At 36.3% G+C, this 12,167-nt stretch overlaps 2 protein-coding genes and 1 non-coding gene across 5 annotated transcripts; 1 reads left to right on the forward strand and 2 right to left on the reverse strand.

The window, feature by feature from the left end:
• Positions 1–330: 330 nt before the first annotated feature.
• LOC140787975 (uncharacterized) lies at positions 331–5,371 on the reverse strand. 2 transcript variants are annotated; one of them, XM_073137034.1, is made up of 6 exons: positions 5,201–5,371; positions 4,391–4,772; positions 3,447–3,643; positions 2,249–2,390; positions 925–1,084; positions 331–764 (listed from the first exon to the last, which is right to left on the reverse strand). In XM_073137034.1, exons 2-6 carry the CDS (start codon positions 4,679–4,681, stop codon positions 739–741), a joined length of 816 nt encoding a protein of 271 aa, XP_072993135.1. In that variant the 5' UTR covers positions 4,682–4,772; positions 5,201–5,371; the 3' UTR covers positions 331–738. The 2 variants fall into 2 exon arrangements, with proteins under 2 accessions (XP_072993135.1, XP_072993134.1); XM_073137033.1 differs by having other exon boundaries at positions 5,181–5,371.
• A 254-nt stretch (positions 5,372–5,625) lies between these two features.
• TRNAN-GUU (transfer RNA asparagine (anticodon GUU)) lies at positions 5,626–5,699 on the forward strand. The gene has a single exon. It is a non-coding gene; the product is annotated as a tRNA-Asn (tRNA).
• Positions 5,700–6,810: 1,111 nt separating this feature from the next.
• On the reverse strand, positions 6,811–12,161 carry LOC140787976 (uncharacterized). 2 transcript variants are annotated; one of them, XM_073137036.1, is made up of 6 exons: positions 11,982–12,161; positions 11,622–11,708; positions 9,019–9,099; positions 8,552–8,676; positions 8,248–8,439; positions 6,811–7,495 (listed from the first exon to the last, which is right to left on the reverse strand). In XM_073137036.1, exons 2-6 carry the CDS (start codon positions 11,668–11,670, stop codon positions 7,124–7,126), a joined length of 819 nt encoding a protein of 272 aa, XP_072993137.1. In that variant the 5' UTR covers positions 11,671–11,708; positions 11,982–12,161; the 3' UTR covers positions 6,811–7,123. The 2 variants fall into 2 exon arrangements, with proteins under 2 accessions (XP_072993137.1, XP_072993136.1); XM_073137035.1 differs by having other exon boundaries at positions 11,929–12,161.
• Positions 12,162–12,167: the final 6 nt, after the last annotated feature.

Consider the following 12,167-nt stretch of genomic DNA (forward strand, 5'->3'; position numbering starts at 1 on the left):
CATTTGTAGATTTGGATAAGGCTACGAAATTTACTAGCATATAAGAGGTGCTAATTAAGAAAAGAGAATTATATACAACCTCCAATATTTACCATAAAGAATCAAACATAAAAGATGACTGATCTATTTCACAAGGTGCACATCACACGCATGAGTACGTCTGTGTGTGTGTGTGTATATATATATATATGTTTACAGCTGCTGACACAATAGAGACATCAAATATTTCTATTAAGTAATATGTTACATGAATCCATGACACCATATTGGGCCCCACGTTGCACACAAAATATTGATCTTTTACTCCATAACAAATGAACAAATTGGATATATGAAATTTGATCCTAGTAGTTAGCATTCAAGAGAGCACATCAATTTTCTTGATTGTTGCAAAGATACAAAAAGAGCAATTGAGGTGGTCAGTGTGGCTGTGCTTGTTTTATTGATGAGGGTACATGGTAACATTGTACAAAATATCATACTTAATATACAAATTATAAAGCAAAAAAGAAAGAAAAAAGTGATCGACCTAATCTTCTGCAGTAGTTGAATGGAACAGGAGCTTTCTATCAGTGATGGTTCTTGTTTTTTTTTTTTCCTTTTCTTTGAAAAATGAGTGAAAGAATACCCTGATGGGTGATGAGCTTCTTTAAACCTAAAAGAAAGGCATCTACCGGAATAAAGGAACCTGCTAGCCGATTGCAGTCGCGTAACTTGATCAACATAAAGTCATTAAACTCATTCTCGCTTCATAGAGAGTCGCTCTACAAGCACGCAAAAATATCTGAGTTAGTGAGCATGCCTAGCAATTGAAGAGACGAAATGAAATTATACATTTAATTCAAGTAGGACAGAAGACCAAGTAATTTTTGTAATCGTGCAAAATTCAAAGATAAACTGGCAGGGAGAAGTGAAGAATCTCACTTATTAGTTCGTATGTTACAATCATCGATGTACCCCATAGTGACATGTTCAGAAAACGCGGTCCAAATCCTCGGTAGAATCCTCTCCAACCATCTTCCTCAAGGAGCAACTTTGTTGTCTTGATGACTGATGGCCTTCCAACACCATAGTTATCCAAGACCTGCGACGTAGGTAAAAAGAATCCAAATACAGCTATCATTACTCCACAGAAAAGAAATAAATAAGTGTGTTTATTAGTCACAAGTTCCCATAATCAGAATTTTTTTGGTTAATCTGAACTGGGGCCTTTCCACCCTTATAACTATGTACAAGGAAAGGACAATTGAGATACATCTACTCACTGTTTGTCAATAGGCCAACCCTAAAAGGCACACCACATAAACATAATCCACATACCCCTTTGATTGATTGGACATTTCAGTCGAAACAATTGAATTTAAAAGCAACTCATACAAATACAGCTCAAAAGATTAATTCAGAGTTCAGAAAATTGCAGTGGCATTGGCATGACAAAGGGATGCTAGAAGCCACTAAAGTTGAAATTCCAAATCCAGGAATTTTCTAAAATCCTACCCATTTTGAGTTCATGATAGATACATAGAGCAAATCTCAAAGCTGAACACATCCACTGACACAGCTTATTGAGGGAAGAAGCAGCACATTCAACTGAACATTAGCGGCTCGCTTGGTCAAAGATTCACCTCTATAAGACTGGAGAAAAAAGAGATTATGTGTTCATGCTTAAACTTAGACTAAGAAACAGCAATATCCTCTTCAAGATCTTTGGCTTTGAAGCAAGTGACTAATAGTGACATCTTTGAGACAAGGAGAATATAAAGATCACTAATTTCTCTTAAGCTATTAGAAAGGATCACGTTTACATATCATCCGTTGCCACCGTATCACCCATCTCGTGCTACCTCAATGTGACACTGCCACATGTTTAACAACTTAAAAAGGTTGAAATCTTGAAGTAAACTTACAGAGTTCTCTTTGGGACTAACACACACTTGTAGGGTTGTAGCTTCTTATATATCTCAAAGAAAGTGAATAACTTACTATTTGGTAATGAGATACTAATTAAAGAGCAAGCTCAAATATCTGATACATTTTACACATGAAAACAAAATTAAGTTACATATATGTTGTGCTACTGATTGCTGATCAACTACCTGTCACAGAATGAATATCATTGTAGTCTCAAGTTATTTCATTCCATTGAGGCAATTAAAATGGAAAGGGAAAGAAATATCTACTGCAAGAGATGATGTCAATTGTCAAGCACTAACAAAAAATTTGATGACTATACGAAAAACCGACTCACCTGAAGTCGTGTCTTAATTGTATCTATCGGAGTAGTAATAATCGAGGAACAAGCACCAGCCATTGTCCCTGCAGTTGCCTGAACTGTAACTAGCTCCAGCTGAGATGGTTTTTGCTCTGAATAATTTCCATAGCCCAAGCTCCTAAGTTCAAAGAACAAATCAAAATAAAAATCTGATACTTTGGCCTAAAAATATTGTCTACACAAAGTATTGTTGTGGTACTCCTTATATAAAATGCATATAAAACGAGCACATAAACAATCCAAGCTCAATCAAGCCAGGTCAAGATCAGGCTCAACTTGTTGATTAAACTAAAAATATCGTAATGGTAGTTTTTATATATAATACACATAAAACAAGCGCATAAACAATCCAATCTCAATCAAGCCAAACCAAGATCAAGCCCGGCTTGTTGATAAAACAGTAGCTCAAGTTGGCATATTTAGTTTCAATCCAAGCTCGTGCTGCCTCATATAGCTTACTTTGAAGGATCGGTTAAGGAATCCGCTCAACAGTGTTACCAGCTTTGATCTAATCTTTACTGCTAACTATGAAGACAATAACTTTAGTATTCTCTGCCTATCATGGAACACATCACTTTATGATGACAAAAGAGAAAAAGAAGAATAACTAACAAGTTTTTTCAGGATTAATGAAGTAATTAGCTCAGCTAGGTTACTAGCATGGACCTAATCTTTACTGCTATATATGAAGTTAATTACTAATGTATTATGGATACTTAGAACATAAATAATCTTAGAAATATAAAAAAGAGAATAATTTAATTGAACTATACACTAAACAGATGAGAACTAGGACAAGCTCAAGTTAAGTTTGGTTTTTTTCTCAAATGTGCTCACTGGGCAACCAATGCCAAGACTATCTTTTAAGCCAAACAATGAGTTGATCATGAGTGAATTTGTTGCATGAAGTACCAAGTTAAGAAGTTTCAACCCAACAATTGAAAATATGTATAGTTATAACTCATGATATGTATAATTGTATAAAAGCATGCATAATATCCATACCTACATAATGCATACAAACACACATGCCTAGACACATGATATATTATGTGCCAAGCACAAGAGTTGACTCAACTTGATATCCACTCATTTAAGAGACAAGCAGCCGAAGACATCTCACTAAGTAGATCTCCATAATAAATATAAAACCATAATCTTCTAATTTCCTTACCTCCAGATAGCGTGTTGAGCAGCACCATATGCCCCCCACCAAAGTGCAGATGCAGGTGATTGGGTCAATATTGTTATTCCAAAACCTCTATAGAGGCCACGAATACCCTCTGTCTTGAGCACTTTTTGAATGACATCATATGGGCCTTTATATGTGGTCATTCCTGGCAGACCTTGGACCATTAGCCTCTGACAGATCTACATTAAAAGGAAATTTAGGAACATAGACCATGGCACCATGCAACATTACTAATAGGTGTTTATGTACCATGCATTATGAAAATCTATTTCCACACTGACTGATGAATAGGAGATGCATTCTTTATACTATACTCCATCTATTACTCATTGCTTTGGACCAAGTTCTTGAATACTTTTTTCATTGAACAGATTAACTCTTCCTCATTGATATAACTAAGGCATGAGGTTTTATCAGCCAAAGACATAGTTCAAAGGTCCTTTTATGTTAAATAGAAGATAATTAATAAACGAAACTTAGGTTCAAGTCAAGAACAAGTTTGTTTGTTCCAGTAGCAAACGTAATTGGGACAATTTATATCCAGACTCCTCTCCTGACATAGGACATCACCAGATATGTTATCCACTATATAAGGCCAAACTGACCTTGAAGCATCATTTGTAAAACCCAACTTTAAATACAGATAAGATCATCCGGTGATGAAAGAAGTTCACATGATACCACAGCAACATGGCGGACTATCTTTCTCTTTCTGACTTACTACAGCATTTTTGCCCATTCATTTTTTTTTATCAATTAATAAAGACAACGAAAAAAATAAAAATAAAAATAAGTCGACTCAAGTTTGTGATGTCCAGCCAAGATTCAAATTTTACCCAGAAGAAGAAGCTCTATAACTAGTAGGAAAACACAATGTTTTGAGATTTATAATGATAGATATGAAATGCTCAAAGACACATGCTTACCACATCTAATGGCACATAGTATGCACATGAAACTATATTTGACATCATGCCTGCCACTCCATTAGCCATGACGATCCGTGATGCCTCAGACATATCTAAACCTTCAGAATATTTCAGCATCATATCTTTTGATACTTCAAGTGATGTGAGAGACAACACTCGACCAGGTAAGGATCCAACAGCAGAGGTCCCAAACCCTCTGAAAATGCCAGGAAATCCATCACTTCTCAATATGTTTCTGAACACTGAGAAGCCAGGCATATGTGAAAACCCACCTCCAGCAACTTGCATTCTAGTTTTCACCACAGCTGTCGGATGTAACAAACTTTGTTGAGCAGTAAAGAGGACTGCTCCAATGATGTGGAATCTTGTCTTGTCCAAACTTTACCCAAGAACAAATAATTTTTTTTAGAAAAAATTAGCCTTTGAAAAATAAACTATGATAGAACATTAATAGCATAAGAAAGGCACCAAAAATAGTTATGCCTCAATCCACAGCACTCATCAGGAAAATTCGACATGCTGGAAGTTGTATGAACAAAACATTGCAAATTTAGCGAACCCCAGTTCTCAGATTGGACGACAACCGATTTAAAACTCCGAGAATAATTAGATAGCAGAAAGAACCCTAAACTACAGTGAAGAGAAAATATTGAATCGAATCAGAGCGCACGAGAACCAACAAATGGACGACAACCGATTTTAAAAAAATCGAAAATTTTGCCAAACACAAACCCAGCTCTCAGATCGAAAAAAAAAAATTAGAGAAAAGATCAAAACATAAACAGACCTATCCCATTTGATGTTCACCTCCGAGAGAGCAAGGTCTGCCGTCTCCACCTCCGCCTCCACCGCCATCCGCCGCCCTCGCAGCGATTCAACTCCGGCGAGGAGCTTCTATCTACAGTTCGATAGGATCGTAGCTCCGCCGAAGTGTTGGAAGATGGGAGGTAGAAAAGAGGGTTTTAGTCTCTCCTTTCCGTTTTATTTGGAAGTCTCGGTCTTTATATTGCGGGAGAGAAGCTTCCAGTCTCACGTGGAGAAGCAAAGTTTGAAACTGGCACGTGACCTGCTCTTGTTTCGGCCACTCGGTAGAGGAGGAAGAGTGCACGTGTCACCTTTTCAACGTTCATACGAGTCGGCAGGGCCTACGTAGAATGCACTATAGTCTAGGGGTAGAAGTGTAATAAAATTTAATTATGGACAAATAAATTTAATCTCCTCTTATGTACAGAGCTGGAATAGCTCAGTTGGTTAGAGCGTGTGGCTGTTAACCACAAGGTCGGAGGTTCAAGCCCTCCTTCTAGCGATTAATTTATTTAACTCTCTTTTTAATAAGAATGCTGCGGGATAACAATTTGCTACTTCACTTTTATACTCGGAAGATGTTCTTTCTCAAAGTATATTATGTTGTACAAATGTTTGTTCTTTCTTATATATATATACTTAAAATAATTATGAATCATGTCCAATATTTACCGGCTACAAAAGTAATAATTATAAACTATAAAAATAATAACTGCAAATTATAAAAATAATAACCGTCATATACAAGAGAAATAAAATATCTACTATAAATAACTGTGAATTATAAAAATAATAACTTGAAATGTATTATGAGTTATTTTTTTAATTAATTTAGATTACTTGTTTGTCTAATTTTTCATGGAGGAAGGAAGAAGTAGAGAATTTTATGTTATTATAGGCTATCATAATGCCCAATCGAGTGTAAGAACATTTAATGCAGTTACTAAATAACTTATATAAATAACCCTCTCCTTTATCATTGAGTGCAGTTTAGAAATAAAATAGTTAAATAAAAAAAGTCTAACTTACCTGAAAAATATCTTAAAAGAATAAAAATAATGTGTGTTCTTAAGTACAAATCAGCCTAGCATTGTTGTTGTACTAAAAGTATAATCTACTCTTCTTTTAGAGAGTTTTTTTTTATTTTTATAATCGTCTCCCTAGAAAGTAATTTAGGTCTATCCACTAAGTTTAATATCAAATAGCTACGAGCATTTTATATACAAATCTAGGAGTGAAAAATATTGAAGCCTTGTAAATAGCTAACCCGTTCATTTGTCTGCCATTATCCAATGTGGATCTGGAAAGAAGGCAATTTGAGAACTTTTCATTGGTCCGCCATTAACGAATCTGGATTTGCAGGAGAATTGAAAGCAGTCCTTCTATCCTCTCAAAATGCAAAAGACTTTTCTACTTAAGTTCTCTGTTAGAACTTCAATTCGTCGTACTGCAGCACCTTTAGGTTCTTTGATCAGCAATTCTTTGATCAAAATGGACCAGAGAGGTGTGTCGAAGCTTTAGTAAGTTGAAGATACTGACTATACTTTAGAATACTAATTAGTAATTACGAACTAAATAGAGATGTTTTTCTTTTCTTTTTTTCTCTGTAAACATTCCACCAAAAAGAGAGGGTTCGATTGGTAAATATAATAGGAAAGGCGATTATTCTCCACTGATATTAAATACTTCTTGATAGCTGAAGAGAACATATTTTAAACCTTCACATTTCACTTTCAGCTGTAACATCAAATTCGGAGATCCTAATGAAGATAACACTGTGAGATGAATTCTCCTCCACCATCTAGTGCCAACTGCACAAGAGAGTACTGACTCCAGAAATTTGGCTATTGAATTGATGCAGTGATTTGTTTGTCTCGGCAAATGGAAAAAGGCCAGCAATGAAAAGGTAATGTGTATGAAGGCCTATCAGTCATCCTCCCTCATCTCTGTCCTCCTCTTAGACTGCAAAGCAAGCCTAGCATCCCTCTCGCGCTCGAATTCTCTAACATCAGCTCTCTGCAAGAATGATACTTTGTCCAGATACTGGTTTGAGCTCTTCTTGTAGGCATCCAATTCGTCCTCCATTCCCTTGTTCTCTTCCTTGAATTCACCCCAATCCTTTTTGGTTTTGTCAAGGACGCTAAGCTTTGGTCTTTTCTTTATCTGCTCAAGAATGGTATCAAGGGCAGTAGGCATAGCACCTGGCACCTTGGCCTTCTCGGTTGCCTCCTTTGAGTCGGCATCTACAAGCTTCTTCACTTCTATCTCCTCGCCTGCAAAGTCCCGGACCTCAGTTATCTGTTGAATCAATAAGAAAAGGAAGGTGATGAATAGAATACAATGATATCATATGAAACCAAACAAGGATTTAAGAGGAATTCTCCCAAAAGAAGACAGGCTTGCAACGTATCAAGCAATTAAAAGAGATATAATTAGTCAATGTATGTATGTATGTATATGAAGTCCTTGTTTCTGAGAAAAGAAAGGAAAAAATCTTTCTAGTCCCTCTTTTCACCTCTTTTAGTCAATGTTAACTACTCTATCTTGGTTGATAGGACTAAGGACTATGGCACTACTCAGAAAGCAGTCAAACCGTGCCATTGGCTGGGTTAGGTGTCAGGGCCAGGGTTGGACCTTGTAGTAAGCATCTGACAAGATAATGATCCAGCTGCTTGAGAGGGTGTGTATTTGTCTAAAGGCAGTCATAGACCACATCCCACAGGACAGGACAATGCACCCACATTACCTTTTTTATTAAGATTAATCGATTTATGTAAGTACTTAATTCGTGTAAAAATTTCTTAAAATGTTTTTCTTTTCTAGAAAAACAATGGCAGTGGTGCCTCTAATCATTTCCTGTTTAACTGGCATTAGATATATTGAATTCCATTTAGCTGTCACACATAATATATGATCTTGCATGATCTGCAAGACCAAATCATGTTCATTTTCTGCTTAACCAACAGAATCCATTATCAGTACTTATAAAAGAGAGATGAAAAATAAGCTTACTAGATAGTGATGATGAATTAACAAAAAGAAAAGCTTACTTCGACTTTTCCCTTTCCAGCAGCAGCAGCAGCAGCAGCAGATGCAACTTCTTTCACAGCTGAAAGAGCAGCTGCTGCAAGCCTTTTAGCTTCCTCATTAGATCCATTTTGCATGCAAGCTGGCCTCTTTTCCAGAGTATCCTGACTAGTTGATATTTTCTTTGATGCAAGCCCAAGAGCCAACATCCAATCCTACACAAGAGAATTCATAGAATTTAATGGTTCTTGCTGAATTTAACTTGGTAAGATAGCAGATATCACTGTTCATATCTTATATCAAGATAAGATTAATAGAGATCCTTACAGGAGTTGTTTTACTTGGCTTTTTGTTAGCTGCTGAACTGGGTTTCTTCATAAAAGACTTGGGCATATTAACAGGTAATCCACTATTCATTTTCTTCCAAGCTTCCTCTACCCGAGCTTTCCTTTCTGTAACAATCAAAAACCGTGTTAAGTACAAAGCAACAAATACCAAAATAAAGGAATGAGTATATAAAGGGCATCATCATACAAATGGAAAGACAATTAGTTGTGCAGTTGTACCTTAAAAGGGACAAACAGAGCAAGGTTGAAAATGATTTTTGAAGAAAAATGGATGATCTTAAAAAGAATATAAAGCTCCAAAACATAAATGACCAAAAAGATGGTATAGATGTAAAAAAGAAGAATGATGAATGCCAGATTCAAAATGAAATCTTAGACAAGTAAATCAAAGTTCCAAACTCTCTACACATCCAAATTAAGGAAATGCAGAGAAAAGAAAAATCTTACCATATTCCTCAAATTCTTCTTGCAAATGAGGGATCTGTTGAGCTGCTTGTGTAACTCCATCAGAATTTTCACCTTTATCCCCTACATTTCACACAAAGGCATATGCTATATTGCTTGGAGATATAAAATATGTGTTCACTTAAAATCATACACTTCCACTTTAAGTTGAAATCTGATCATGTCAACCCTAACCCACATTGCATCAGTAACGTAAATTTCTTTGGCTGATAAAAACACATCGGTAAATGGTAATGCAACTTCTACAATTTACATTCCTGAATTGTTTGTTAGAATGTATTAAATCTCCATAGTTAGTCATTCTCATTATGGGGCTAATGATTATTATTCTCCATCAATCTTAATAAGTTTTGGCCATAGCCAATGCCGATCCATGGCCAAAACCAATTTGGCGACTGGTTTTGGCTAGGTATTTCCTGGATCGGTCGATACCTGATCCTTATTGGGTCAGGATCAGCCGTATCAACTGATCTGCCTAATACATGCTCTCTTTCTCTTCTCTCTAATCTTTTTTTTTCATTTCTTCCTTCTCATTTCTCCCTCTCTAGTATCTCTACCTCTCTCTTTCTTTCCTCCTATCTCTTCCTCTCATTCTTTCCTCTAACCTCTTCCTCTCTTTCTCTATCTATCTCTCTTTTAATCTTTGTTACTATAGCATAAAATCAGCTATAGTAACAGAGAGTGAGATAGAAAGATGAGAGAGAGTGAAGAGAGTGAAAGAGAAGGGAGAGAGATAAAAGAAATTAAAAAGAAATGCCTTGCGATAGAGAGAGAGGGAGGAAGAGAGAGAAAGAGAGAGAGAGAAGAAATGAAAAAAAATAAAAATAAATAAAATTCGCCTTGTGACAATTAAGAGAGGAAGAGATAGAAGAAATTAAAAAAATTAGAAAAAATAAATTTGCTTTGACAATAATAGAGAGAGGGAGGAAAAGAGAGGAAAAGAAAAGGGAGAGCTAGCTTAGTATTCATCAAAATTTTAAGTTAATACATCTTTTAGTTTTTAGGCTTCATATGTGAGTAATTATTAGTTTCTTATTTCTAATAATATTTCTAAATTTTTAGAAGTTTTTTTGTATTTTTAAATAATATTTAAAATTTTACGTAATTAAAAAATAGTCTGATCAAATACAGACAATCAATACGGTTGATGCAATCAATACATATTATTTTTTTTATGTCCAATCTCGATCCCAATATCCAGTTTTAAAAACCTTGTTAGCAAGCATCTAATTTCTCGAATAGAGGCTATATATGTCATGTTAAACATGGCACATAGGTATGAAGTTATAAAATATAAAAACAAGAATTGCACTTAATGGACATATTCAATGCGGGCTGCTTCATGTAGGTTGGTCCGCTGTTAACATGAGCACATAAATCACGTGGATTTGACTATTTTGATCATTGCCCAAAAGAAAATATAAGATGTCATCAAATTTGAGTGAGTACAGTTAAAGCTATCGAATACGTACGATCACTGCATTAGCATGCATATGATGGCGTGCTCAGACATATCCCCACTGGTCAGTCACAAATAATCCCAATCCTTACACTTATTGGCCGGTTAAAATCCCCTCCATAATCCATTATTAATGGATCTAGTTTTGGATCATATTAGATAGGGTCGGTGTGTTTTGGCGGGTCCCGTTTAGTAAAGAACATACAAGTAAAAAAGAATTGACCGGTTTCCATCTCACTCTGAGTTCACAGCCTTCTTTGTTGCGACCTCTTTCATCTCTATTTATCTCTTTCTCATCTCTCACACTCCCATGGCATCCAACAGGTCGAATGAATCAGGTGCACCACATATCTTTCTTTCATTCCCTTCTCCTTTTTCCTCTTTGTACTGGCCCTTTGCATTATCGAACAACAACATTGCTTTGCTTTGTTGAACACCGACATTGCTTTGCTTTGATGTTTATTGAAAGCATTGTTGGATTCTTCATCGATCTTCTCTCTAAAATCAACTTTTCTTGTACTAAGTACCAAAAACCATAAATCTTTGGAGTTAAAGTTAGTGATTCCATCCTATAATTTTGTTCTTCGTACTTGAATTGTCTGGGGGTCTGCTTCGCCTTGTCAGGAAAATGTAGTTCCGACTTAAAAGGTCAGAATTTTAGTTCCTCTGGTGGATTATTTTGGTAATACTTGATCTTTTGTCATTTTTCGCTCTCATCCCAAACTCTGAATATTTTTGGATAATCACAAAAATGATAGTGCAGAGACGAATTATGATGGGTAATCACGAAAATGATTTAATGCAAGAAAGAAGAGTAACAGGAGGGAGGAATTAGTTGAAAAGATTAAGAGGACATGATCCTAAACTTCATGAATTACACTCTGGTTGTGGAAATTTGGGTTCATGCTGGGAAGGGAGGCACAGTAACTTATAATATTGATGATTTAAGAATCAAGTTGATCATGCTCCCACTGAGAGGCACTTTATTATTTTCCTATCTTCTCGTATAGGAGGTCGACATATGCATCTCAAATGTTCCCACGGTACATTTATTAAAGATGTATCAATTTGATGCTCATAATTCAGGATTCACTTGCGGTCCAAACATGCATTAGATAGAACGTACCGGCACTGCATGACGTCGTCGGATCCTTCAATGCCCTCTTCGACGCCATCGCCAACTACTCAAACCTCCAAAACCCTGACAGAACCACTGCAAACACACATAAAATTGTTCCAATCATCAGAAGGATTCAGCAAACAATCATATTCTACTCGAAGCATAGAAGCAAAGAAACCCTAACACAGAAGCATCGACGCATCAAAACCCTAGAAGTAGAACCAAAAAACCAACGGATAAAAGCGAGAAATCAACCGAATCGAAGACTATAAAACAAAGAATAGCACGATGGATCAGAGGGAGAGATGCACACAGGCGATCGAGAAGAAGAAGAAGAAGGCGTGTGAGGGTACGAATCCGCTCTACCGTCGTCTATCTCGAAGTACGGGCTCGAGCTTCGATAGAACAAATCGAGAGAGGCAAAAGAGGTCTTCCTCTGTGATGAGAGAGGAGAGCGAGAAGTAGAGATCGAAGAGACCGTGATGGAGCCTGCGAAGTCGAGTGAGATAGAACACGATCGATTAACTTTTTCCCCAAAAAGAAAAGAAAAAA

The sequence above is a fragment of the Typha latifolia genome, chromosome 5 (genome assembly GCF_019914945.1).
Source record: "Typha latifolia isolate L0001 chromosome 5, TyphaL0001v2, whole genome shotgun sequence".
Lineage (NCBI taxonomy): Eukaryota > Viridiplantae > Streptophyta > Magnoliopsida > Poales > Typhaceae > Typha > Typha latifolia.